The sequence below is a fragment of the Streptopelia decaocto genome, assembly GCF_964273445.1.
Source record: "Streptopelia decaocto genome assembly, chromosome: 12".
NCBI lineage: Eukaryota > Metazoa > Chordata > Aves > Columbiformes > Columbidae > Streptopelia > Streptopelia decaocto.
This window is the reverse complement of record NC_138667.1, coordinates 2,435,037-2,461,703: the sequence shown is the minus strand read 5'-3', so window position 1 is coordinate 2,461,703 and position 26,667 is coordinate 2,435,037. Positions and strand designations below refer to the sequence as shown.

General features: G+C 51.7%; 1 protein-coding gene across 2 annotated transcripts in view; it reads right to left on the bottom strand.

The window, feature by feature from the left end:
• The window catches only part of SH3PXD2B (SH3 and PX domains 2B), a 70,451-nt gene that overhangs the window by 16,103 nt on the left and 27,681 nt on the right, over positions 1 to 26,667 (bottom strand). For both annotated transcript variants that reach the window (XM_082063283.1, XM_082063284.1), the window contains exons 3-6: positions 22,707 to 22,782; positions 13,561 to 13,637; positions 9,469 to 9,560; positions 385 to 410 (exon numbers count right to left, since the gene is read on the bottom strand). In XM_082063283.1, coding sequence (XP_081919409.1) covers positions 385 to 410; positions 9,469 to 9,560; positions 13,561 to 13,637; positions 22,707 to 22,782 — 271 coding nt within the window. The remainder of the gene's footprint in view (positions 1 to 384; positions 411 to 9,468; positions 9,561 to 13,560; positions 13,638 to 22,706; positions 22,783 to 26,667) is intronic.

Sequence of the window (26,667 nt, the reverse complement as noted above, 5' to 3'; positions counted from 1 at the left end):
GGCCGTTCTCTGGATAAACCCTGATGGAGGAACAAAATGACGGAAGAAAAGGCATGAGGCGGGGAGGGAAACGAACTTGGATGTGGCAGCAATGGTGGCAAGGACTCGATTAACGAGCAAACAGGGTGGCCAGCGCAGCGCAGAGAGCTGCAGGTGTCTGTCCCACCTTTGGGAGCACCACGGGCGGACCTGAGGTCGGGACTTGGAGGCTGCAGTGAAACCTCAGGTGGACGGAGGGGGCACACTGTGTCGGGGAGCCCTGTGGGGGAGCACAGCCAGAGGCCGGCTTGCCAGGGGGCCAGACCCTTGCCCCATTCCAAGAGACCACAGCTGTGGGTAAAAGGAGGAGCTGGTGGAACTGGTGGAGAGGAAAAGAGTCCTTACCAGACCTCTTCTTTCCAATGGGCTCCCTGAAAAAGAGAAGGAAGAGCGTCAGCAAAGGGATGGAGCAGTTGGGTTGTTGGCCAAGTGACAAACCCACCCAGGAGAGCACAGCAATGATGGCCCTAGTGGGGCCGCTGACCTCCCTCAAGCAGCTAACCTCCCCATGGGTGACATGGGCCATCACCAGCCTTTCAAACAGCCTGTTTCTCCCCTCATTTAGTAACTTAATGCTTTCGTCTTTCCTGGGGTGAGGCTTGGTTCCCGGCCTGGCCTCCTTGGTGCCTTGGTCTGACAGCCATGACTCCCACCATGTCCCTTGGCAAAGGCAGGAAAATTGAGATGATCTGGCAGCAGAGCCAGGAGCAGGGGAAGCCCAAACCCCCAAAACTGCTCCCAGCACGGACGCCACAGAAGTGGGAACCACTTTATAGACAGTCAAAGAGGGAAATACTGAAGTTCCTCTGTGCCCTGCACCTCTCTCACGGCCAAGGATGGGGAGTGGCTGGGGAAGGGGCAAACCCCAAAACTAAACAAGTCATGAAGGTGTTGTAGAGAGGACGAACACCAGGGCTGTGCAGTAGAAAAAGTGCCACCAGCACAGAGCAAGCAGGAGCTATTGGTGGTTACAAGGAGGCAATGAGGTAGCTCCAGCCAAAGTCCTCCCACTGTGGCCAGCACTGGCCACACTGCTGATGAGATGGGTTAGAAAACACAGGTCCTGGGTCCCTTCTCTTACACTAATTTTCCCTAGAAATAGGGTTGCTGAACAGCCTCAAACCCACGGCATAAACCCAACCTTCTTCAGGCACAATGAAATGTGGGGCATTTCATGATCCAAAAACAAGCACCAAACCAAAGAAAATACGGCCAAGACAAGCTTCAAAAAATCATGGGTAACAAACCAAGACAACCAAACAGCCTGAAAACCAAACAAATGCACCAACCCCGTTCCCAGCCCAACCACAGCGGCCCATGTTGTCACAAAAGGGCTCTCAACACTTTAATGTAACGCTCCACCGTGGCCTTGCAATGCTGCTGCAGCACAGGGTGGTGGAAACCTGCGCCATGGTCACTTCCAGAGGAGCTTTGCCCGCTCCTCAGGCTCACTCACATGACAGGTCAAGACCAACTGGTCAAGATGAAATATTCTGGTGCCAGAAGATACGCATTGATCCTTGTCACCTCCAGCAAGAATAACAAGCACAGAGCAGGCTCTGGAGCTTCCAAGGAGCAAAACATTCACCTCATGGTAAGGGGACTTTCCTGAGGCTGCAGAGCTGCTGGCTGCTACTTGGAAAGGCAACTGGATCATCTGCTTATCAAGTCCACTGGCAAAACCACCTTTCCCCTCTCCCAGCTTTGTTTTCAGGCCAAGCAAAGAAATCCCTCCATGCTCGGCAGGAAAGCCAGCCAGAGCTGGGCTGAGCTTTGTTCTCTTTCAAGCTTATCTGCATTTTCAGACCATAATGACTGCAGACATTGTATTCCCCTGGAGCGATGGGGGACTCTGCCCACCACCCTGGCAACACAATCTGCTCCTAATGCCTGAACCTCCCGGTGCCTCCCTCTCTTTGCACCTTAAACCTGTGGTACTCATCCACACAGTTATCAATAAAATTAAATAAAATGCAAGAAAGACAGACTAGAAACAAATGGGACATTGTTATCTAGAAACTGGGGACTACCTGTCAAGTTCAGAAACCACAGCACTGTGCAAAGACCTGAACACCATCTCCCAGGTGCAGAGAACAATGAAGGAATCTACTGGACAGAACAAGCCAAAGACATTTCTAAGCAGAGACTGCACTGCTGAGCTAAATCAGAATTTATCAATATGCCCCATCCAATTCACCCCGTCTCAGCGGTGCGGTGGGGAAGTGAGGTGAAGCAAGGCCAGATGAGCATGCTGGGCATGGCACCCTCGTGCTGACAGAAGGGTGCTGATGGAAATAACTGCTCTTTTTCCCCTGCCATCTGCTAAACCCATTACTGCAACTCATCCTCCTGTTTCCTTTCACGGCTCCTCGGTCTGAGTGAGGGGGCAAGGAAAGACCTGCAATTTCACTTTGCTGCTGGCACAGACACAAAGAGCTGCAGGTCTGAAGACCAGCTGCACCAGCCCACCGCCTCAGAGGGGCCGAGAGCCCAGACAAGACAGGAAACAGCAATAAACTCCCGGCAGCATCTCCTCCTCCTCCATTCCCCATGGAGCAGAGAAAAGCACACAGCAGAGCCTTCATGCACAGCCTCCTGGAAACCGGTGGCTCCAGAAGAGAAGAAGAAAAGGCCACTCTGCCTTCCACTGTGAAACTCATTTAGCTCCCACCTCCGCAACGGCCAGGCCGTGCACATGAACCAGGCAGTCACAGCACGGTTACAAAGCACCGACCCACAGCTGTGACTGTGTGCCGCCAACCAGCCCCACAAAGCTTCCCAGGCGGTAAAACCCAGGCCCAGTTCTCCAGCTGCTTCTCAGGACTTTCCCAGCTCCTGGTGAGCAACACTGAAGACAAGGACTCCTGTGTGACCAGAGTGTCACTTAGAGCACAGTCTCAAGGTGCAGTGGGCTCAGTTCACCATCCTTCAATAACCCAGTGCAATCCTGAAAGGCAACTCTTACACATGCAGAACTAATTAACTAATTAATTAACTAATTAACACTCCCCATGGAACTTTTTCTTTTAGGAAAAGAGAATCAGGTTTCTTAAGCATCCTCTCTAGTGTATCAGACAGCATCCCTCTGGATGCAGTGATGGGAAGGAGATGTGAGAACAAGCCTGTGACAAGGGCTTGAAGCAAAGCTAACAGAACAAACAGAGACTGGCTGTTCTTCAGCAACATGTAGGTGAGCTGTTGAACTCCTCACTGTAGGATATTGTGGACACTGAAAGTCTTAATGGACTTACATGAAGCAAGAGAGGGACAGTGAAGCACCAGCAAAAGGAAGACAAGTCCAGCAGCTGCAGAGCCAGCCACACAGGAGCCACAATCAACACGCAAGATGAGATGGATCTGAGGTCACCGTTCCAAGAAAACACCTCCCACACAAAAAAACCTTGCTCTTGTAAAAAAACATCCTTCTATAATACAGTAATGCCTTCAATATAGCTATGAGTATTCAGTATGAGTATAGCTTCTAAGTATTCAGCGAGCTTGGAGATGTTAGAGGTTTTAGCAAAGTTTATGCAGATGAGACATACTGAGAACTGGGGTACAACAGAGTTCCTGTTTGGGAGAACTGATGGTTCGCAAACGCTCCACCGAGCGCTGAATGGAGCCCCTGTCCCCAGCACGGCAGTGCCGGTGCTACCCCGTGTTTCACCACTGGAGAGTCGCCCAAGCTGAACTTTTGGTTTCAGAAAGCTTCCCCGTTAGCACCGAAAATCAAATACACTGTTCCCGCAAAGAGCTTGCACTGGCACAAAGTGTATTTTTGCAGATTGGCTTCAAGCCCTGTGATACTTCTAACCTGCTGTCACCCAGGAAAGACAGCTATCAGTCAAGAGGGAGGGAGATCACTACTTTGGAGCTGAGATCTGGCCCAGGCTCCTGGTGAATCTGCACGTAGGGACCAGGAGAACTGCAAAACAAACAAGTCATTATACAAGCTGCCGTTTGTCTGGATAGCAGGACGTGGCTCAAAAGCCACAAGCATCCTTATCCAAACCAACATCCATCAACTCAGGGATCTCTAGTTTACCAGCAAAAGCTCCTGGAATGGCTTCCTAGAAGGGGCAGCTATTCCATCAGGAATGCGAGCCTTCCCTTTATCTATTAAATCCCCTGTCATCTGGCCCACAACTTCACGTCCCTATTACCCCCCAAACACCACACAAGGGTGACAAAGAAAACTTCTGCTCCTGGCACAGCCCAACGACAAAGAAAGGCAAGCACACAAAAAGCTATGGGGAAGCAGGAGGAGAAGAGACTTGCTTCTGGAAGACACTGGCTATGAGTTTGCACTTCTCATTTATGGAAACAAGGGAAAGGAGTAGATTTGCTCCCCGTTGCAATGATGGAAACATGCTTCTCTCCAGCATCCTCTTCTGGCGCTTTGGACCAAACAGAAATCTTTCACCGCTGATGGCTGTGAGCACGACAGCTCTCAGCAGGACCTTTCCATCAGCCCACACGGCAAACAAGCTGGCGCAGTCGGGTCCCATCAGGCCTGAGTCTCATTTTAGCCCAGTTCTCCCTGCTCTGATTTATTGGGGCTGGTGCCCGCCTGGAGTCCCTGTCAGTCTGTGTGAGGGAAGCAATCCATTACTGCCACTGCCACCCCCACCCAACCGCACATGGCCAGGGCTTCAATTAGTAGAATAACGATGGGCTGCTGAGGCTGCTGCAGGCATAACCTCGTTAGCGGCGTACGCTCTCCTCATCTGGTCAGGTCCCAGCTCGTTATCATGCACCTCCCAGGCTGGATGGCACAGGCAGCCCGCAGCCATCACAGCCCTTTGCTGATTCAGCAGAGCTGAGATTTAGCCCCACGTGGGACCTGGGTCCTGCCGTCCCCCTTGTCCCACCAGCGGTGCTTCCCCTGGCATGCAGCAGGAGCAGTGGGGATGTTCCCCCTGCGCTTGGTCCTCCACACCAGCAATGAAAACATCCGCAGCAGCAGAGCTGAACTGCCCTTCAAACACCCCCAAGTCCTCGCCCTTTAGCCAAGGGCTGTTTGGGAGAAATAGCAGGAATGCAAGCTGGGGATGCGAGCTCTGAGGGTGCCCGCATGTACAGAAAGGGAGGAAGGGAATAATTTTTAAACGCTGTCCCAGGCTTTGGCTCCCATGAGCAGCCCTACTGCAAGTGGGGTTTGCCCAGAGGAGCTGCAATGCTGCAGCCACACGCAGCAGCCAAAGTGACAGGGACATTTTGCTGGTGCCACAGGGGACCAGAGAGCTCCGGCAGGCCAGGCTGGTGGGAGCGGGGAGAAAAGGAGCCATTCCGCAGTAAACTGGGAGCAAGAGGGGAGGAGAGGCAGCCCCCATGCCGGGGGGAGGGCAACTGCAGAGAAACCTCTGCTGAGAGTGCAAATAAATCTCATCCTTTATGAGAATGAAGATGCTTCAGAGAAGAGGAATTTAGGCCTTTTAAAGACAACAGGACCTCCTGAAATCGGGTAGCTTCATACTGTGAATCCACTACTCCCGGAAGGAGCGAGGAGGGGTGCTTGAAGACATCTTTGGAGCACGTTAAGAGATACTAAACTTGCTCTCCAGGTACCTGTGCCACACTGGAAAAAAAAAATCACGTTCATAAGCTAAAAGGTTCAAAACAACAACTTTAAGTGTCTTATGGTGTGCTCAGCTACCAAAAAGAAAATAATGAAAGGTGCTTTTAATGAAAGAGGCTTCTCATGGCCGGGGTACCTCCCGTACAGAGAACAGCAGCACGATGACGGCTCCTTCCCCAGCGCACCCCGATTGCACACCGTGGACAAGTATTCAATAACCACCTGGGATCTTGCTTCACTGTGGAGTTAACCCGGGCTCCCGCGTGTCGCAGAGCCCAAATTCAGCTGGCGAGGAGAGTCAGCAGCTGAATGCCTTGACTCAGCAGTGGCTTTGTGCCCAGCCGTTCAGACTTCCCCAGCCTTATTCCAGAAACACTCTGCTGCGCTAAAAACAGCTTTACATTGAAAAAGGGTGGATGGGGGGTAAAGGGGATGCACGCAGGAACTTCCCACCTCAACAGCCGAGCATCCCGCTGCTGGGCAGATCTGCTGAGATACATGGGGAGCAGGAATCTGATGATTCCTCTCCTTTGAAATTAGAGTCTTCACAGGGCTTCCATCCAACACCGGGGAGAAAAATCCCACATCCGCACAGATTGCTAACTTTCCGGAAGACTTCTCTTTCTATAACCATTTTTCTTCTCCCTCCACCCCTCGCCACTGCTCTGCGGAGTCACCGCTTCCCAAAAGTAACCAATGTTCGGATTACAGCTCCACTCTGACCCTCCACCAGGCAGCCCCTCGAGGTGGGAGCAATTGCGTTATCCCAGTCCAGAGCTTGCTAGATGGGCATCCACATCACAGGAGCCACTGATCATCACTGCCACTGGAAACAGCACAGGCTCAATCGCTCTCCTGTTTGAAGTGGTCGCTCCAGGCAGGAGGACGCTGGAAAGTCGGTGGGTGTGTGCGGAGAGGATGGAGAAAGGGTTTCACCTCCCTCTTCCACCCCCGATAGCTGGAGACTCGTGTCTCAGCTCTGCTTTCAGCTGTGATCTACCACCCAACTGGAAGCGATGGGGGAAAAAGGATGCACAAAGTCAGCATTTGACTCTTTCCCTCTTTGCTCAGTCCTCGTCCATATTTGTGCACTCCAGTGGCAGGGCTGGGGCTTGAAGAGCAGCCGAGAGATGGGGAAGGGCTGGAGAACTCAGGTTGCAGCCCTGGTAGTTCCAGCAACATGTTTTTGTTGGTGCTCCCAACACTGGCAAAGGGGCACTGGAGGAGCTGCAGTGCGGGGACGCAGAAGGAAAGCCCTGGCCCAGGGAGAGCTCCGGCGCTGGGGAAAGCAGACAGCGTGGGCTGTCCAACCTCCTCTTCCCACTCCCGAACACTGCCAGATCCAAGGACTAAATTCATCCTTTGCAATTGAACTCAGAACTCCACAGACCACAGTCAACTGCGGCTCCTGAAAGTGGTTTCACATTTTGGCTGGTGCGAGTTGGGTGGACCGTCTACCTGTGCCCCAGAAAAAAACAAGCAGAGGGTGCATCCAGAAGCACCCAAAGGCACATCCCTTTCCCGCCACCAGCCCAGGTGTCAGCAGGAGAAGCCGAGGCGAGGGATGGGGAGTTGGAAGGGTCACATCCACAGCTTGGCTTGGCACCAATGCTGACCAGTCCTTTCTCCATCCCTCATTCCCTCCTGTCAGCCACCAGGCATAAAGAGCTGCTTTTTTTCTCTTTTTTCCCCTCTGTTCATAGCCTGGCTCCCTTTCAAATTCTGGGAGAAAAGTATTTATCTGCCGGATGAATGATGACATCCAGCCAAACCCCAGACACGCCATCACGTCTCATCCAGCCCAGCCGTCTATCACAGCTTCATCTCGTTATTGGTAAGCGGGCATCCTGCCAGCACTCGGGGCTCGGGAAAGGGCTCCCACCAATCTCTCCAGAGGAGAAAGTCAAGGACTTTTATTAATTAGCATTTTGAATTGTGGCTAATAAATACCCCTCTGGCATTCAGGCTGAGATAGGAAACACAACAGAGGTGTCCTTGAGATGCTGTAGCATTTTGCTGCTGGAGGCAAATGGACAAGAGTCACCTCCTAAGTCGTTCTGTGTGCTGCAAGCTCGCAGGCAGCAGGAGGGAGTGTGGCCCGGTGCTGGATTCAGTGATGCACCACCCACTCTCCTACCCGGCACTGCCATCGCCACACTCACAAACACACGGCAATTTTGCAGCGAGGGCAATTTTGCACCCGGGCGCTGCTCAGCAGCCCCAAAGCATTCTGCGGGAGGTACCTGAGGATGGACCCACAACACAAGCACATGCTTGGGATTGGACTTCACACTGGTATCTCCGCTCCCCTTGCCTGCTGGACCCAAAGCAGAGGGACAACAAGAGACACGGCACCGATCACGGCTTGGCCAGCTGGCCAGGAGCTACAGCTTCAAACACTGCAGAGCTGCACCGCCCTGGGGCTGACGCTCAGCACCCAAAGGTCTCCACATCTGAATGTTCTCCTTGTTCTACCCACAGCCCCCACCCCACCTGATTTCTGGCTCAGCCTATAAGACAAAATAAAGGTGAGGAAACTGAGTATGAGCCTGAAACTGCCCTTCAATCCACCACGTATGACAGCGCCTCAGCTACAGGCAGGTTCAAGCAGCGGCTCCCTTTGCAACGCAGCTCCCCACTCTCTCACTCAGGACTCCAAAACTCCTGCACATGCAGCCCCTCGCATCCCAAACCAGCCCCAGGGGCTGTCCATCCCATGACAAACCCCCACCCAATGTCCTTGCAAGCTCATCTTCTTCTTGTCTGTCTCGCTTGCCCCTGCGCGGCTGCCTTTGCTGAGGGACGACCGCTGGGGCGGCAGGTTAAGTGGTGAGCAATAGCTGGGCAGGATGGATGAGAGCACCAGCTGACAGCAAGCAATTAGTTAATGGGCTCCAGGGCTCTCAGACCTATCTCATCCAGTGACTGCAAGCGGCAGGAGGAATGATAACAGGACAAGCAAATAGAGACAGGAGCCCATAGTGGAAAGCAGGGATGGGGGGAAGGGGGAATTAAGAGAGGGAATGAAAAAAAATGGAAACCTTAGGAGAAGATAAGTCCTCAGGAGCACAACACTTAGCTGGGGACCTGAAAGGCTCAGTGCTGCTGCTCAGAGCAGAAAAATAAAATCTCTTTATCAGCCTCCACACCCTTCCAACACAGAATTATGTCAAATCAGTTTACTGCCTTTCCTCTTGCAATTAATCAAGCCTCTTCCATTGCTCAACCTTCGGGAGAGCCGCACATCATGTCACATGCAGCATAAAAAGAGAGAGCAGCATAGCAGGAGATGGAGGCGGCTGCTCAGATTTATGCTGCTTGTGATTAGTATGAGATGGGTGGCTCCCGGCCAAAGTAGCTCATAGTCACAAGACTTATAACCACATCAAGTTGCGTAAGGCACGCGAGATTCCTTGCAAACGGTCCTTGTTTTGCATGGAAAGACTCTGGAATGTTGTTACGGATGGGGCTCATGGACACAGCTATGGGAAAGAGCCTTTCGAAAGAGGCAGAGGTCGTTAGGAACCATGTGAATGAGGCTTTTCAGACTGACCACGTTTCTGAAATCAGCATTTGTGAGTAGAAAGTGGCTCGGGATGAGACCAACATTTCATGGGGTCCCTGAGAATTGTTTCTACTTTTCCGCTACACCAGGAGCTGTCTGAGTGGGCAGAGGTGCCCACCTCACGCTGCGCAGCCCCCACTCCCTCTCCAAGAAAACCTCCAAATCCCAGACCTGTGACTCACGGGGGAACCACTGATGGATGTCAGACTCTTATGGATACCAGCAAGCCCAAGGCAGTTTGTGTTTCATCACCACTCCGGTGGTGGCAGCCACTCAACCCACTTACTCTTTGGGGGGTGTCAAGTCGTCCGGTCGTGTCTCAAAGAACTGGAGGACCTCCTCGCACTGGGAGATGTAGGGAGGCAGCTGGATCAGAGCCTGTGGATGAAACAAGAGACACCGGTGATGGGAGCAGCAGCACTGTGAAAGGAGCCGAGTGAGGACAGGCCCTCAGAGTGCAGGGGACCATGCCGTGGCATCAAGCTCAGCACCCAGGTGGTGCCCAGCACACAGGAGTGCAGAGCCAGACTGGGGACAGCTACTGCAAGCACACACTGGAATGGAGCGAGATCCAGACAGCCCCCAGTTACACCCACCGCACCGCCCCAGCTGCAGCTGAAGACTGAAGGAGAATAAGCAGAGACTGCCCAGGCCCTGCTGAGCCCAACTCCAGCCTTTTGGACAGATGTGCCCTCGCAGGGTAAGAGCCGCAGGGACATCCATCCCAGCATCCAGCCTCGGCAGGGCTCAGCCTCCCAGCCCTGCTGCGGGCACAGAACCACCGTTCTCAGGAAAGGCTGGGCAGTTTACACGTGCCAGACTCTCAGTGCCATCAGTCCTGACCAGCACAACCCCAAAATGCTCCACTGGGAAACAGCAGCTTGGGAAGAGGCAGGGAGAGAAGCAACAGGAGGCAAAAGCATGGACACACCAGCTCGTCAGGGCAAGGGCTGGAAGGCTGCCACGTGTGCTGTCAAATGGCAGCAGCCACAAGCTGCCTCTGCTTTTCTCCCTCCCCTGTTGCAAAAAGACAGGCTGCAGCGGTGGGGCTTGCAGGGTGAGAGTGAGCGTGTCTGGGAGCTGGGGGCAGAGTCTGGGACAGCAATATTTGCCGTGGCCAGAGCTCGTGTAGGTCCTTTCCAGCGTGGGCTGCAGCGAGGGCTGGGCAGGGAAGGCGCGATGGCAGCTGAGAGCCCTGCCCTGTCCTGCCCTCTGCTCGGGGGGATGGAGTCACAGATGATGGTGACTGCAAAAAGTAAAAAAAACAACCCATGCAATTGAAAAAATGATGATCTGAAATCAGGGAGCAGTGCTGCAGCTCGATCTGGAGCAGAGGTTTAACCCATTCTCTATATAATTCCCCCTCGTCTCCATTTGCTGTCACAGCAGTCTCGTGACAGCAGTGTGGGCAAACCAAACCTCCGCTCATTGCTGTGTCGGAGACAAAGCCACATCTGCAAAGCCCCGGGGTTAACACACAGATCAGATGTGGCTCCATACTGACCTAATTGCTGGTCCCCAAAAGCCCTTCCAGCCGTTCAGCACAGTCACTCGCTGCCAGCACAGCAGACAGTCAGACCACTAATCACAGGCCAGCTGCGATCGAGATCATGTGAGAGACAGGAGAGAGAAAACTACTCGCTCCATAGCTTTTGGGTCCAGAGAAGGGCTATTCAAAGACCAAGTTTTGCGTGGATGCCATTCCCATGTGGGTACCACTCCCCAGTCCCAGGCATCCCATGATCTACACCATTTCTCCCATGCCAAAACCACTCTGATTTTGTGGCCTGGAGAAGGCTCCGTGTCCTCCGATAGCAGGGGATGATCCCAGAAAACACCCCATGCTGGAAGGATGAAAGGCAAGATCCACAGCTCATTTCTCAGGACACCGTGAAGGAAGCCCACCCAGAGCTGGTTCAGCTGGCATGGCGGTGGCCGAGTCAAACAGGCCACCCTGCAGTCTAGCTGGCCATGGTCTACAGCAGCTACGGCCACCAAATCAAAAACAGTGGCACAAACAGTGTGACCGTCTGTCCCACCTCTGGCTCTGCCACCCAAAGGAGTGAACTGGGGAGGGCCTTCAGAACGCGGCTTCAGCCCATGGTGTTGGAGCCACAGCAAGTCACCTTACCCGCCCTGCTGCCTGCAAGCCTGAGGAGAAAGGTCCTCTACCAGGGACAGATAAGCCTTATTGCATTGAAATCCATTTCCCAGGGAGCGAGAAAGGATTATTCTCTAGCAGCAATTTTTTAGCGGTTCATCCAGTCTCGTTCAGGTAGAGCATCACAGCATCTCAACTTCATCAACCCTCCAACTAACACTTTCTCAAAATCCCTTAGACAAGAGGAAGGCGGTTCCCACACCAGGGGAAAGACCAACAGATATAGGACACAAAGAGAACAAACTGGAGAAATGAGAAGAAATTTAAGGCCTCCGCTCCCCCTCCTTGTCATTCCTGTGGTCATCTCAAGTCTCATTTGGTGACTGGCCGCTCTGGTGACCAGTTGCTCTGATTCTTTTGCTGCTTTTCTTGCACCTTACCTTAAATTACCACATTTTTCAGGATGGTGGGACATGGAACAGAACCCTTCAGCAAGAGCACTGCCTTGTGAAAGCAGGGGCTCCCTCCCTTGCTCCTCTAGCCTCCTTCCACCCCAAATCTCACCCAGCTCCCCGAGGATGAAGACATCCTACTTCTCTCACAGGAGATGGCACATAAGCAAAAACTTCCTTACCCAGGGGAAACCTGTTCACAACATATTCACCTAACCCTCCAATCTCACTCAGCAGGGCCAAGCTGGGGGAGATATTCTGTATTTCTGTTCTGCACCACCACTCTCCAAGTACACGCGACATCCACCTCCAATGACAGGCATGTCAGTAAGAGCCTGCTGGGACCCTGCGGCTGCCACCTGCAGCGTGACGTGCCCAGGAGGGACATCTCTCTGCTCCTGCTGACTCCTTGCTCATTCCACGTCTCTGCAGCCTTTGGTCCCACATCGACCTCCAGCTCAGCAGCTTTACAGTTAAGCAGCAGCAACTGGAAGGCCAGGCACAGTGTGCGGGTTATTACTTGGTAATGCATTAGCAGGGGGAGGAGATAGAGGCTCTCTAAGTGGGTCATATAACATCAGCCATTATGTTCCAGTTGTAAAATCAAATGGATTTGTTATATTTTATGCCACTAATGGCCTCATTCTGAAAGAGACAGCTGCAGCATTTTATCACTTTGGGACTTTTTCTTCCCAAAAACGCAAATTTATGGTCGTGTGTGTCTGTATGTAGCTGGCGCGTTTCAGTGACTCAGAAGACAGGGCTGGATAACACCTGGCTAAATTCAAGCTGTTACTTGCACCATCAGCCTCCTGCACACTCTTTGCAGCACCCAGTCCACACACCTTGCACTACATCTCCATCACTCTGCTCTCATCTGCTGTCATGGCCCACAGTGGTTTTCACCCACAGCCCCACTACAGAGCTGTCAAGATGCATTTACTAATTCACCTTTATGCTTGTGCTTGTTATTCCAGCCACGACATCCCTTCCATAGGCCTGGCTGAGTCCCAAAACCCACAGACTCTCCCACCGTGCAAAGTCCCAGGACACAGTCACCGCTACACCTCTCACACATAAGGAATGCGATGGACATTTCACCATTTCTTCATCTTCTCCCTGGAGTTTTGCAGTCTTCATAGATGTTTTCAATAGCACTCAGACTGGATTTTGGAGGTACCAGTCCTACCTCCAGACCATTTCATGGCTGCTGCAAGCACTAGTGCACTTTTTGACATGAAGAGATGCAGCATACTTGATTTTTGTGAAAATAATTTTTTGTGGACTTCAGCATTCTGTTTCTCACCCCACAAAGAATGCCCTAACATCATCATTTGCTTCCCAGAAAGTGCTGTGTTCTACATAGAACAGCAGGTCCGCTCCCAATAGACAGGAAAGGAAAAGCTCCCCGAGGAACCGAGTCCTTCAGGACTAGTCCTGCACACAACAATTTCGGCCCAAACCACCTACCAGGCAGGACACAGCCAAGCAGCCAGGTCCTTTCCAGCCCATCGGGAAAGCTGGTTCTGGTTTGCAGCTTGAGCAAGGAGAAGAGGAAGGGAAAGCACAGCAGCAGGTGCAGGCTGGTGTGGAGCGGGGCCACCCTGCAAGCCCAGGACCCCAGACCCTCAGCATCAATCACACAGAGTGAAAAGCAAATCAGTGGGTGGGTTTTCATCACAAAAACGATTTGATAGTGAGGGACGGCCCACACTCCCCATCTTCCCAGCACTGCTTGGCACACCATTATATATCCTCGGTCAAATAGGATTGAGCATGACCAAGGTGGCTTCGTCGCTGATTGACACTAGAAACCCACCCTTACCTTGCAGTATTCATCAATGGGTATCAGGCGCTTGACCGCAACATCACGGATGTGACTCCGGCGGAAGAGGATCTTCCCTAAAACGGGAGAGGTGGGGAGAGAAGAGCAGGTCAGCACAACACCCAGGAACACTCTCTTTTGAATCGCTCTGTCTGTTCCCTGTGCATCCTCTTCTTGTCAAAACCCCGTTCCTTCCCGTAGATTAAATATCTTATTGGAATAAAGTGTGTTTAAAGTGGCAAGCATGCTCAAGGAAAGAGAAGAGGAAACAATTATCAGCAAGCTGCATCCCCATCTTCTCTCACCAACGTGGCAATGACAGAGGAACAGCTGCTATCCAAGCACATGCCTGACCCCTTACAGGCTGCCGGCATGCAAGTCCTGGCTATGCAGGTCCTGGGCAAACACCAGCAGTCACCAGAGAAGCAGACACCCCTGTGACCACAGGGAAAGTTAAAGAACGGACCCTTGTTGCTGGCCCCAGGCTGCTCAGCGTACCCGGCTCTGGGGAGGGCAGAAGCCCAGCCAGAGGGTTTCCTTCTGTGCAGCTCCCGTGTCCAACAGGTCCTCGAAGCCGCAGTGTCGGGACTGCAGCCCTGAGTCAGACCTGTAGGGTTTTCCTTCCTGTCTGGGGTTTATTTGTGTTCTCCATTAACCGGATCCTCCTGCCACTCCATTTCCTCCCCTCTGGCTTGTGGCACAGGCCTCTGTCCTTTGAAGACTAATGGGTCCTAAATGCTTCAAGCTGCTTTCACAGAGAACAGCTTCTCTGGCATTTAAGGAGACAAAAGCCATTTGCAGACAGTGAAACAGACACACATAGAGACTTGGTGATCAAAAGGACTGGTACATGGAAGGATTTCCCACCCATACTTCCCAAAGCACCAGGAACTGGCACTGCTTTGCAATACAATCACCTGGAAAATTGGGTTTTGGGAGCAGGATGGGTGGTAATGAAGTTGCCTCAAGTTCCTCCTGACATCTTCTGTACCACAGGAAAGTCTCATCTCTTTTGTCCCTCCTCGGGTTTCCAATCCCACCACCAAAGCCAGGGAGAGCAACTGATGTCTCTGTCCATGCAATCCCTTCACGTACCAAAGGGGTTACCATGAGGGAATCCAGAAGCCAAACTCACCACACAACCGAATACCAACACACGGTCTTGCAAGCAACAGGAGAACAGGGAAAAGCCCTCTGGAGAGTCACGGAGCCCTTGGCCACACCATGGCCAGCTGCAGCCCCACAGCAGCACTGCTGGAACCAGAGGCTGGATGCTACCAAGCTACCTGAGAACAGGATGTGTTAAAATGGCCACATGCTTATCACAATTTTAAAACCAGGGCTGGGTCACCCTCCTGGTTCTCCCTGACTTGTCCGGGATCTGGAACACACATGACTTGCACAGCTTGCCAATGCATCTTTTAAGCGGAGATGAACTAAGCCAACCCAATTTCAGCTTGCAAGGAACATGAATCAGAACTTTATGGAGGAGCCAAATCTCCTGCTAGGCTCAGTTAATGCAGAATGCCTTCGAAACTGGACTGTCCAAGGGAGCACACAGCAATCACGCTCAGTACGAGCTCTGTACTTGCCCTCCAGTGAAATGCAAAGGGTCAGGCCAGCTCATACCAGAAGGATTGCTTCTCATTTACATCCTGCTGACAGCGAGGGGCTGAGACATTCATGGTGGGAAATGCTCTGCTCTGAAATGCATTCCTTCCTGCAGCCTGCCAGAGCCAAGCCTGGCAGTCTTTACTATACAGTGAAAAAATAAAACACCCCTCTATTCAATCTGTCCTTTAGATGTTGAGGGTGAATAGCCTGGGAACACAGAAGTTGTTGGGAAAGACTGAGAGCAACAACCAGGTCAGAGCTCCTTTCCCTGCCAACAGCAATTATTTTCCATCAGATGAGCAAATGATCAACAGTTTTCCCTTCTCATCAGCAATCACAGCATATCTGCTGCACAGGGCAGCAGATGATTTTTAAAAAGATTAATGGATCACAATAGTTTCGATGGCAATTGTAAGGAATAGATGTTTTGGTTTTATGTCTGTCAAAATGAAATCACTAATGGGTGGGTACACTACAAATGTATGAAATAATCAGCTCTGGGTGTGAGAATATTTAAACGTTTAACAAACAGATGCTAGTGAATAAGAAAAATAATATAGTTTTGGGGAATAAATATATCACAGCTATTGAAGTGATCTTAAATTAGCCCAGGCACAGAGCACATGAACAGCAGGAAATCCAGCTCCTCTCTTGATTTGCTCTAGATCTAGTATTTTTCAACAAGGAAGTTTATTTTCTCACAAAAAGCTGGGGTTTTTTAATCAAAATGCCTAATTAACATCATTGCACACCTTTCAGTGCTGCCAAGTAGGGCTATATGAATCCTTGACTTGAAAGGCAAGAGAGAGCAGGAAACCACTTCCCTCTGGAAGGGAAAGATGGGCAACTTGCTGGGTCAATGAGATGCAACGTTTTCCTGGACACATTTTCCTTAGACCGTATCTGCAAAATAGGAATAACGGAGCTGCCCACTGGGGCTTTTCACATGGCTAAAGCCCATATAACGCAAGAGAAACACATGACGTTACTCATGTCACATCTGCATCCCTTGCTGCTGCAGCTCAGGGGACACAGGGCAGGCAATGGTGCCCCACACCTACACCTCGTTCTAAGTGTTCTCTGCTTTACACTTTCTTGGCTGCCTCCAGGAGCTCGTAACAACTCTTAGCCTGGGACTGGGTTACTGTCCTGCTAATTCTCCAGGTGGACTCTCCTCCTTCCCGCTGCAGATGCTCCTTCATGCTGAAGGGGAGGAGAAGGCTCAGGATTAGCTCCTAATGGAAAGACATGGCAAAGAAACAGATGGATAGGCCAAAGCAAGAGGGAAGTTAAGTCTGATGACTGCGGTGGGTAACTGCTGTGCTGGTCCCTTCCAAGGAGCAGCCTGACACACAGGTACAGTGCAGAGAAGGGCTCGGTCGCTGGCGCAGCTTTGGCACAGGGTAAGCTGGCTCCGGGCAAAGGCAAGATGTGCACAGCAATGAGGAGGAACATCTGCACAGCAATGAGGAGAAACATCTGCACAGAAAGATGCCAGCAGAAAACAGGGGAAGGTCTCTGGGCTTTGGTTTTCCACACTGAAGTCTCCCAGTTGGCTGGACTGTTCAGTCAGTAAATCTGCAGCATGAGGGATGCAGAGCGACAGCAAAGGGGGAGCAACCTCACTGCCCTTGTGGTATCCAGCAAGAGCAAGGACAGCCTCGGTGCAGTTTGGATCCTTGACTCCTAGATGCCTGCAAACTCAGCAAAATTTGCTCCAATATGAGAAAAATAACTACCACCTCTACTTTTTGTTTAGGAATATCATTTGGAGAGACTCACCTTACTCCTAACATCCTCATGGCAGCGCTCCTGCCCTCAGCCTCACTGTCAGCATGGGGAATATGAAGGGGAAAACGTGAAGGAAAGCAATTCTGCACATCTCACTGTTTAGGGGGATTTTCCATCGGCTGGTAAGGTCAGCACTGCTGCAAGCTCCACTTCACCAGCTTCTCGCTCTTGCCACACACTGAAGCACTCAGAAATGATTAGATTTTCTTCTCTACATATATAAGGTTATGCATGAGCAAACAAAGCAGCGAGTCTCCCTCCCTGCTAGCGCAAGAAAAGTCACTGCACAACTAAGAGCAGTAAAATACACCGTCCTTTATACACACAAACACAGCTATGAGTAGACTGAACATTTGTCACCTGGGAATATGTCAAGTAAGTTGATTTTGGAAAAAGAAGACAGAGATAAGGCAGCACTATGGAGTGGCTGCCCTGGCAAGTCTCCCTGTGCAAGAAGTGCCCAGACTCCAGGATGTGCTGCCTCAACCTCTTAATACCTCCAGGGAACAAGTGGTGCCTCCAAAGAGGACAACGGCTCTGAGCACACTCTGTGTACCAGTTACAATTTAGAAAGTGTTCTTTCTTCAGTACAATACACAACACTTTATTCCAGTGAATATATTTATTATACATTACATGAACATAACTGGAGGTGCTCCAAAGCGTTGCACGTGCTTTGCTTGCTGTACATTTGTCACCCCGCTTTCTCAGCAGAAGTTAGGAGCTCTGCAAGCATCTGCTCTTTCAGCACAACCTGGCAGCATTATTCTTCTTCACCAGCATTTTGACTGGAGAAATTTGACCAACACAACTCATCCTTTAGAGGGAATAAAATTGAGAGAGCCAAAATACATGCAACTCTTTAAAAATCAAGGCAGATGAAGTGTCTCTGGAAGCTGCACTGAAGATGCTCTGTCTGTCCACTCTCCCCTGGCGCCAGAAAGCTTCTGCTCTCCCTGGACTGGAAGAACCCCTCCTTTGTCAAGCCTGCTGTGCTTTGTCTGATTGACTGAGAGCACAGGGTGCAGCTCCAGAGCGGGGGCTGCAAAGCGACGCGGCCCCCGCTGCCTCGGCCATTCAGCAAGGTCTGCAAAGTGTCAGGAGAGCTTGGGGAAAGGGCTGATAAGGAATCGGGGTCTCCAGCAGTCTGAGATAGAGCAGGCAGGCCACAGGAGGGGTTAGTCTCTCCAAACAAACAGGTAAGGCTCTGCAAATCATTCCCTCCTGTGGGAATTCTCCAGGCAGAGCTGAACTTATACTGGGGAGTAACGAGCTGAAAAAACCAAGGCAGAGGCACCTCGACAGCCAAAAGCTGTTACTGGATATCCAGCATGTTGGAGGGGCAGAGAACCTGAAAAAAATCACCCTGCTAAGCACAGCCATGAACCAAGCCAGATATTTCAAGAGTGGAAAACCGTCTGTGCCTCTTGCTTTACCCCGAAGGACTTTCCCCCACTCTCCTCCAGCTCCACAGCCACGGAAAGAATTCACTTCTCTGCACCTTTCAAATCACATCCAGATTTTCCCTGGCACGGGTTCCAAACTCACTTCAGAAAAAGGCAGCCCCAAATGTACACATAATTAATCCCAGCCCACGGAGCAGCCAGCTACGTGGGCTATTCCTAGGATGGGGAAGCAGGCGTGGGAGACGTTTCCAGGAGCCCGGCACTTCGCATCTGTTTGGCAAAGTCCTGCGCTGTGGGCAAACCCGGGTGAAAAGGAGAGGGACCAGCAAAGTGCCTCTGGGGCTGCCCTGGGTATGGTGCAAGCATGGAGTCCCATACGTTATGAAATGAAGCCAAATTAAACAGTGCCCCTACCGAGACAGCCCCTTCCACTCTCACAGTTTGAGATCCTGCTGCGGCAGGAGCAAAATGTTCCCAAGGCCTCTGCTTCTCTGGCCTACAGAGCCATGCAATGGAGCAAAACAAAAGGCGGTTTGTTTAAAGACAGCTCAAAGGGCAGAAGCAGAGCATCTGCTTCAGTGCAGCACTCTGCCTGGGTAATAGTGTCTGCATGTCAGCAAGGTTAGCTGAAACCCAACAGACAAGGCAACCCTACTGATGATGGGCTGCCAGCCAGCATGGGACTGCTCACCCATCAGTGCTGCAGCAGAGATGCCTCTTAGGGCATCTTACCAGAGCAGAAAAGAGTAATTAGGACTCTTGCCCCATCTCCAGCTCTGATGAAGACACAGTGGGACTGGGGAAAGTCAGGTGCTGTGGCTGAAAGGGGTAAGTTGCCCACTTGCTTCAAGGGGTCTTTGTGGGGAGCTATCGGCAGCCCCACAGCTGTTCTGGGAGAAAAGCCCCAACGCATGCGGGCAGCACTGCTGCTCGTGCCGAGCGGATCAGATGGCTGGGAAGGGTGTGGAGAGGAGGCATCAATCTGCTTTTGGAAATGATCTCACCGAACCCCTTTCTCCTCCTCCCTTCTTGGGAGTTCACTATTGTCTGTAGCTAAAGCTTCCTAAAAAGCAATTTTACGGCCAAAGTTATCTCAGCCTCAGGCAACCCCTCCTTGCTGAGGCTCACGTTCCAGCGAAGCAGACTGGCCAGGATCTGCTCCAGGCCACTCGGGCTGTACGGAGTTTGGAAGGCTCCACTCTCCTTATAAAAGCTGTTTCCTGAAAGATCTGGCACAGCCCTTAGGCGGCAGGCCCAACTGAGCTCATTTGTTTTCTTAGTTCATTCTTTCCTGGGGTCTCCACACCATCATCTCCCTGCCAACACGCACGTAACCCTTGGTGTGAACTCCTGCAGGCGAGGACGGAGCTGCCCAGCACCATGTCCCTGGGGCCACGCAGTGACAGGTCTCTTCTCTCTCACAGCTGCTCCTGGGATGGCAATTGGTGCCGTGCATGGGCTGGGTGCCACCAGAGCTGTCCCAGGGGCCGTCCTCAGCGCCACACAAAGCCAGGCAGGTTGTGCCGGTGGCTCAAAGCCAGCAGAAGTAGCCAAGAGTCCACTTCAGATCCCGCTCTGTGGCGGCAGAGGCTTTTCAGGCACGGGGCAGCAGCACCACGATGTCCCGTCAGGCCAAACTGGACCCCACCAAGCCGTGCTATGGGATGAGGGTGGTGCCAACACCTGGGCAGGGACAACCCCTGGCCCCAAACATCAAGTGCAATTGCTCTGCCTCAAAGGACCCAGCGTTATGACTCCACTTCAGAAGAGCTGAGTGGGCTGAAGGACTTGCACTTACGAGAGTATTTTCTGATACCATCAAAAACCTACTTCAAAAGATCAAAAGTCTCTAGAAATTTCCAAGAAGTCAGATCCTTGAAGCAAACATTAACAAAGTGAATCAACACAAAGCAAACAGAGTTCTTTGTGGGCTGGATGTTGTAACTACAGAGTAATCATGGAACTCTCTTCCCATTCCAGGAAACCAGCCTGACAGACAAACCCAGATGGCACCTTCTCAGGTCACGGTGGTGACTCCGAGTTTGGGACACTTAGGGGTTTGCTAAGCAAGCCAGAGCTGCAGGAGGTACAGGGTCACAGGAGACGTTTTTGAGAATTGTAGTGGCCACAACGTCTAATGTTACATTACAAAGGGCTTCCCAGAAAGCAGCGTACTTTCAGTAAACTACTGGAGCCAAATCTCCACTGGTAATGAAATTCAGATGCTAAAAATGTTGTTCAAAATGGGACTGGGAGCAAACTACAGTACTCTCAGAAGCTGAACACAAAACCCTAGCAAGTCTAAGCATACCAGAGCCATGTTTTGCAGGGTAAGAGACCCAGGGTGTTTGCCCTGAGCTCACCTGGATGGCACTCCCAGGCAGACAAAGTTTGGGTTCAGCTCCAAGTAGCAAAACGCATTGCCATTCCCAAACCAGGAAACCAAGAATGCTCCAAAAGGGAACCATATTGCTTTGCACATCCTCGAGTACAGCCAGCAACTATTAAATAGCCTTCCCTTACGATTCCCACTTCTTAATAACACAGCCTTCCTGAAGCAAAAGGACTTCTGAGGCTGCCCCGTGAGGACAGGCAGATGCAAGATTATCTGTCCTTCCTGGCTATCTCCTGCGCGGAGGTAGGACACCATCCCGTGCTGGGGTCTTCTCCCCACAACACGCCTTGTCCTGTGCTGGCACCTGAAAGTACAAGTGGTAAAGCTGCAGGTGCCAGTTGTTATGTATTAATAGTCTCTCTTTAGCTATCGCAAGCCACCGCAGAAATGAAATGTCAAGAAAAATGTCTGGAAGAAGCACGGACTAGCAGTTTTCCAAGCGAACATGTGACTGAAAATGGTATTATTTAATCCTGTCTCAAAAGGGCAAACGTCTCTGCAGAGGACACGCACAAATGCACAAGCTCCCCTAGAGGATGGTCATCCTAACTCCCCAAAACTGCTTTCTTACACAAGAGCCAGGCTTCTTTTTCCAGCAACTCCAACCCCCTTTTTCCTCCAGTGGAAATCCCGGTGACATGCCTCTTAGCGAAAGGAAACTATTTCAACACCAAGAAGAAGGAATAAATATTGATGAGTGTGCTGCAAGAAGCAGTGTCCGACCAGGCTGCCCGAGCACGACTGCTCCTTCCAAAAATAGCAGCATTTTGGTGGGAATGCTCTGCAAGTGCAGCACAGCCAAACCGTATGTCCAATTTTTCCAAGTTATGCCCTTCGCCAATTTGGCTTCTACTTTTTCTCCCCACTCCTTGCTGGCAGGAGCACTTGAACAGCAAAGGCTTTTCTGCTGTATTAACGTCAGGTGTGCTTTGCTTTTGCTGATGTTACAGTGCAAGGACATGTGCAGAGTTAAAAATCCCTCCACGGGAAACCCAGACAAGATTTTTGCTCAGAAAGGGTGTAAATGATTTTCTTCACACCGGTCAGTGAAAAGCAAAGCCCACTAAGCGCCTTTATGTTTCTAGAAAAGCCGGGAAGCAGAGCACAGCACAAAGAGCTGCGCTAAATGGATGTGACAGTCGCTGCAAGTGATTATGGTACTATGACATTTCTAAAAATGCCCGTCAGCTACTTGAGGGTAGGCATGAAGACAACTGTGTGCTCAAAGCCATTAGGGATGGGTGCATGAAGCACCCCCAAGGTCGGGTATTTTTGCAGGACACATTTGGGTTCTGTTTTTCCCCGCGGCAGCAGCACCAAAGGGCGGCCACAAGCAATCCCTTGCACCACAAAGTTTGCCATGGGCCGGTGTGTCTGTTCCTCGGGCACACACACGCTCAGCCCACGCTGGGCTGGCAGGGCACACACACGTCATGCCCCAGAAATCCTGGCTGTAGGCAACCAGTCCCCATCATCAAGGGAGGAAGCCAAGGCTTTCAATCGTCTTGATTTAACGTGTGGAATTATTTATTATTTCCTTCTTTCTGGATGGCCCTTTGAGTTGCACGGGACAGGAAAAGCAGCATATGAGCAGTTCCTGGGGAGCCTCACACCATCCTCACCCTGTGCTGTGCTGGTCTGGCCCCTTCCGAAAACAAGCAGGGTGCAGGGGGGTTGCCACTGGCAGAAGCAAGGGGGGCTGCTCAAAGTCCTCCACTAATGATTTCTGGAGGGACAGAGAATGACTGAGGAGTTTAACACTCACTGGGCACATTGCTAACAAATACAGATGTCTTAGTGGACACAGCACAGGCCAAGAACGCGTTATTGCTCAGATGGTTCAGGAGATAAGAGCTAAAGCACATGTATGCTCACATACAGATTGGGAAAAACCTGCCATGCCACAACCAGCATGGGTTTTCTGGAGCCCACTTGCCTACCTGGCAGAAAGGGGATGATCCTTTGCTTGGGGTCCTTCTGCCCTCCTTCCATCGGAAACTTGTCCAGCATTTGCATCTAGAAAAGGAAATGCAAGAGGGGTGATTAAAGTCAGTGATTAACTTGCACGACACAAAGTCAGTCTCCCCAGGAAGAGGTGAAGCCCCTTCCCCAAACCAGTGGTGTCCTGAGACAATAGTACACGGCACCATCAGCTGGGGCACAGCGACCTGCAGCACCGAGGGACGCACATCCAAAGCAGGGCCAGAAGCACAAGATCTCAGCGTCACCTCCACTATTTTCAAGACGTTTCTCACCAAGGAGGTTTCTCATCACTGTCATTCTGTTCAGCACTGGTGATTTATGGAACCTGCGCTTCTCCAACTACTAAGTTGCATCCTGATGGACCTCAGTCACTAGATCTCATAAGCTCCCCAAAAAAAGGAATATTTTAAGCTCATTAACTCAAGCTCGCTTTTGTGACATAGTCACAGAAACTACTCCATGAAACTACACCATGAAATGATGCCACAGAAACTACATCAGAAACTAGTTTCTCCAAACCAGATACACACGGAGCCCTCAGCTGCTCCTCACAGGACGCTCCTCACAGTCCTTTCACCAGCTTTGTTGGCCTCCTCTGGACGCATTCAAGGACCCGTACATCCCTTCTAGGCATGAGCCGGTGGTTGAGGAACAGCTAAAAACCTGCTCCAAAGAAAACAACGCCAGTGCTGGCTGTCACCATGGCAGGCCGTTTGCATTAGCTGACGTGGACCCATAGGACCAACCCATGTTGGGTTGTGATAACCAGCTCTTGCTCTTGCTGAGTGCCTGCACTGGGGCTTCAGCACACGTACACAACCTCCTTGCAGCTGCTATGATGCTGAATACCAATGACCTGGCAGGATCCGTGTCCTCAGCATTTCCTGTACTTGGTCTTGCTGGAAAACACCATTTGGATTTGGCTTTGCACGTTACACAGAGCAGAAAAGAGCAAAGAGCATACCCAGTCATCCATCCAACTGCTCAGATACTCTCTCCTTTGGAAGGAAGGGGAGGGAGATGCAAACTCTCCCTTGTTTTCTCTGCGGTGTGGATCTGAGCTCTGTTTCCCATCACCTGAAGAGCTCCCTGGTCCACTGGGTACTTGATATGGGTCTTGCCCTCTCCCATTGGAGCTATTGCAATTGCACTCCGCATAAATAATTCAGCACTTCAGGAAGCACTGGAGACAACCTGCCCAGGGAGTGTCCCGAGCACCTACAAAGTCTAAACAGCCATTCTCCTCTGGCACAATTAATATTTGAAGAATTCCATGCAAAGAGGAAACTGTGCAACCAGAGAGCCCCAGCCCATCATCCCACAAGAGGACGAGCACCACTGAGCAACCGGACACTCCATCAGGAGTCCCAGCACCACGGGGACTCCCCACACCCCCAGGGATGTGTCCCCACTGGGCTCCCTGCTTTTCATGGCTCTTGTTCTTTGGCATTTCCATTTCCACATGCTTCTTACAGGAGGTCTCTGCTCCTGGCTGCGGGCTGTGGGCTCCTCTGCTGCTAGGTACGAGCTCATTTAAAGCGCTGTAATGCTAAAGCTAAGCTCTTCTTGTCAATACAGTCCTCTGCACATGAAATATTTGCCTTATTTTCTCTTCTTGGATCTCAAATGCACCAGGATAAAATTATTGAGACTTGGTGGAGAGAGGGCAGAAGGAAGGAAGTATTTTTCCCACATTTTGAGATGAAATAAAAACCTCCCTCAACACTCCCAAAGACAACAGGAAAACCAGAAGAAGCTCTCAAATATTCTCTTCAAAATGATAACAACTCAAAACCAGGATGACACTACGCACAAAAAAACCCCTGTTTGCAGCTTCTTATCGAAACACGTTTTAAAGGGTTTACAACAAAGAAAATGAGCACAAACTCAGCAATAAGTGGGGACTGCGGTGACATTAGCAGCAGCCGCAAAGCGAGCCTGAGCATGGCCGAGGGGGGACTCGCCTCCCCGGGGCACCGTGGGCTCCCAGGGCAGCACCACTGCCTCCCTGGGCACACAAAGCCCTCCTGCTCTTCCCTCAATCCACTCAAATAAAAGATGACACCGCATCCTCGTTACCCTGCAAAAGCCCCGTGTTGTGCCAGGGCGGAGCGGCGCCTCTGGCCCTGCTCCTCCTGCTGGGAAGAGCTCGGGAAAGCTTGTGACTGGCGAAGGGCGAGCAAAACAAGTCGCAAGCGCCGCACATCTGATTGCTGTTAAGCAACACAATGCTTGAGTCATTGGAAGCTTTCCCCTCCTCTCCGTTTTGAAGGCAAGCGGAGGATCTCGCGCTCCCGGGAGCACTGGGAGCCTCCAAGGCACCAACGGTGCGAGCTGTTTTCTCCCGTATGCACGTGCCTGGGCTGTGCCCGCAGCCAGATCTGTTCTCGACCACATGAACCCACCAAACCCAGCCAGAACTTCAGCCCAGGCGTTCTCCATTTCCTTTTTCTTGACTGAAAGTGCCTCTCGCGGTGGCCGCTCAGCAAGCCAGAGGTGGTGTGGGGACCCTGCAGCCCAGCCCGGAGCCACCAGCATCACCCCAGCCTGACCGACCCCACATCACCCTCCACGATCGGTACCACTGTGCCCGTGCACTCACAAGCTGCTATTTTTCTCTTGTTGGACGGAGGAAAAGAGGCTGCAAGGTGCCTGGAGCACCCTCTGTTACGCACAAAACAAGGAGAAGGTGAGAAAGGAGCAAGGCAGAGTGGTCGGTCCCACGGATCCCACCCAGCCTGGTTGCCACATCATGCAGTTTCAGAGAAGGCACAAGCAAATACTAGTTCATCAGCTTTCCTAAGCATAAGCCTGTGGTTGTAGAATAGCTAAAAACCTACTCCAAAGCAAACAACCCCAGCGCCGGCTGTAAGCACGGCAGGCAGCTTGCGTTAGCAAGACACAAGAGCACATGTCTGCAGAAATCCAGCCTGTGGGTCACGGGCTGACGGTTCTTCCGTAGGGCTACACGCCATAAAGCCCCAGTGAGGAAAAGCACAGAGCAGCGATGGGAAAAGGTCAAATCCAGAGCTCAGAGATGCTCAATAGACCTGAAGGAAGCCAGCTGGCGGGTGTCCAGTTTTTGAGGCTCCTTGTACCCTTCCTGGCCCATCTTGCCCCTGCTGATTTTGCAGAATGGGGACTACAGCACAGGTTGTTACGGTGCTCTGGACCAGGAAAGCCAAGGAGAGCACGCACCGATGTGGAAAAAGAGATAGAAAATGGGTAAAAGTGCAGCAACCCCACACGCCCTGGGGGAGGGATGCACCGACAGGCAGCAGAAGATGATCTGCAGAGACACAGGCAATGCCAACTACAAGGCAGAACAAATTTCCTCAGAGACCATTGTTCTTCCCAGCCTCCATGGGGAAACGTGCTCTCCAGCAGGTGAGGAACTGAGGAGGGAAGGCAGCTGGCACACGGAGACTCCCACAAATCATCTCAGCAGCCAGGGTTTCCGTCCAAGCTCCAAACAAGCCCGCTCACATCACAGTCCCAGAAGGGAGGACTTGTCCAGTGAGAGGGGGAGAGGAGGCAAGAGGCAGACAGACACACAGCCCTTCAGAGCACTGCAGACAGACACACAGCCCTTTGGAGCACTGCAGACAGACACACAGCCCTTTGGAGCACTGCAGACAGACACACAGCCCATTGGAGCACTGCAGACAGACACACAGCCCATTGGAGCACTGCAGACAGACACACAGCCCTTCAGAGCACTGCAGACAGACACACAGCCCATTGGAGCACTGCAGACAGACACACAGCCCTTCAGAGCACTGCAGACAGACACACAGCCCTTTGGAGCACTGCAGACAGACACACAGCCCTTTGGAGCACGGCGGACAGGCACACAGCCCTTTGGAGCACTGCAGACAGACACACAGCCCTTCAGAGCACTGCAGACAGACACACAGC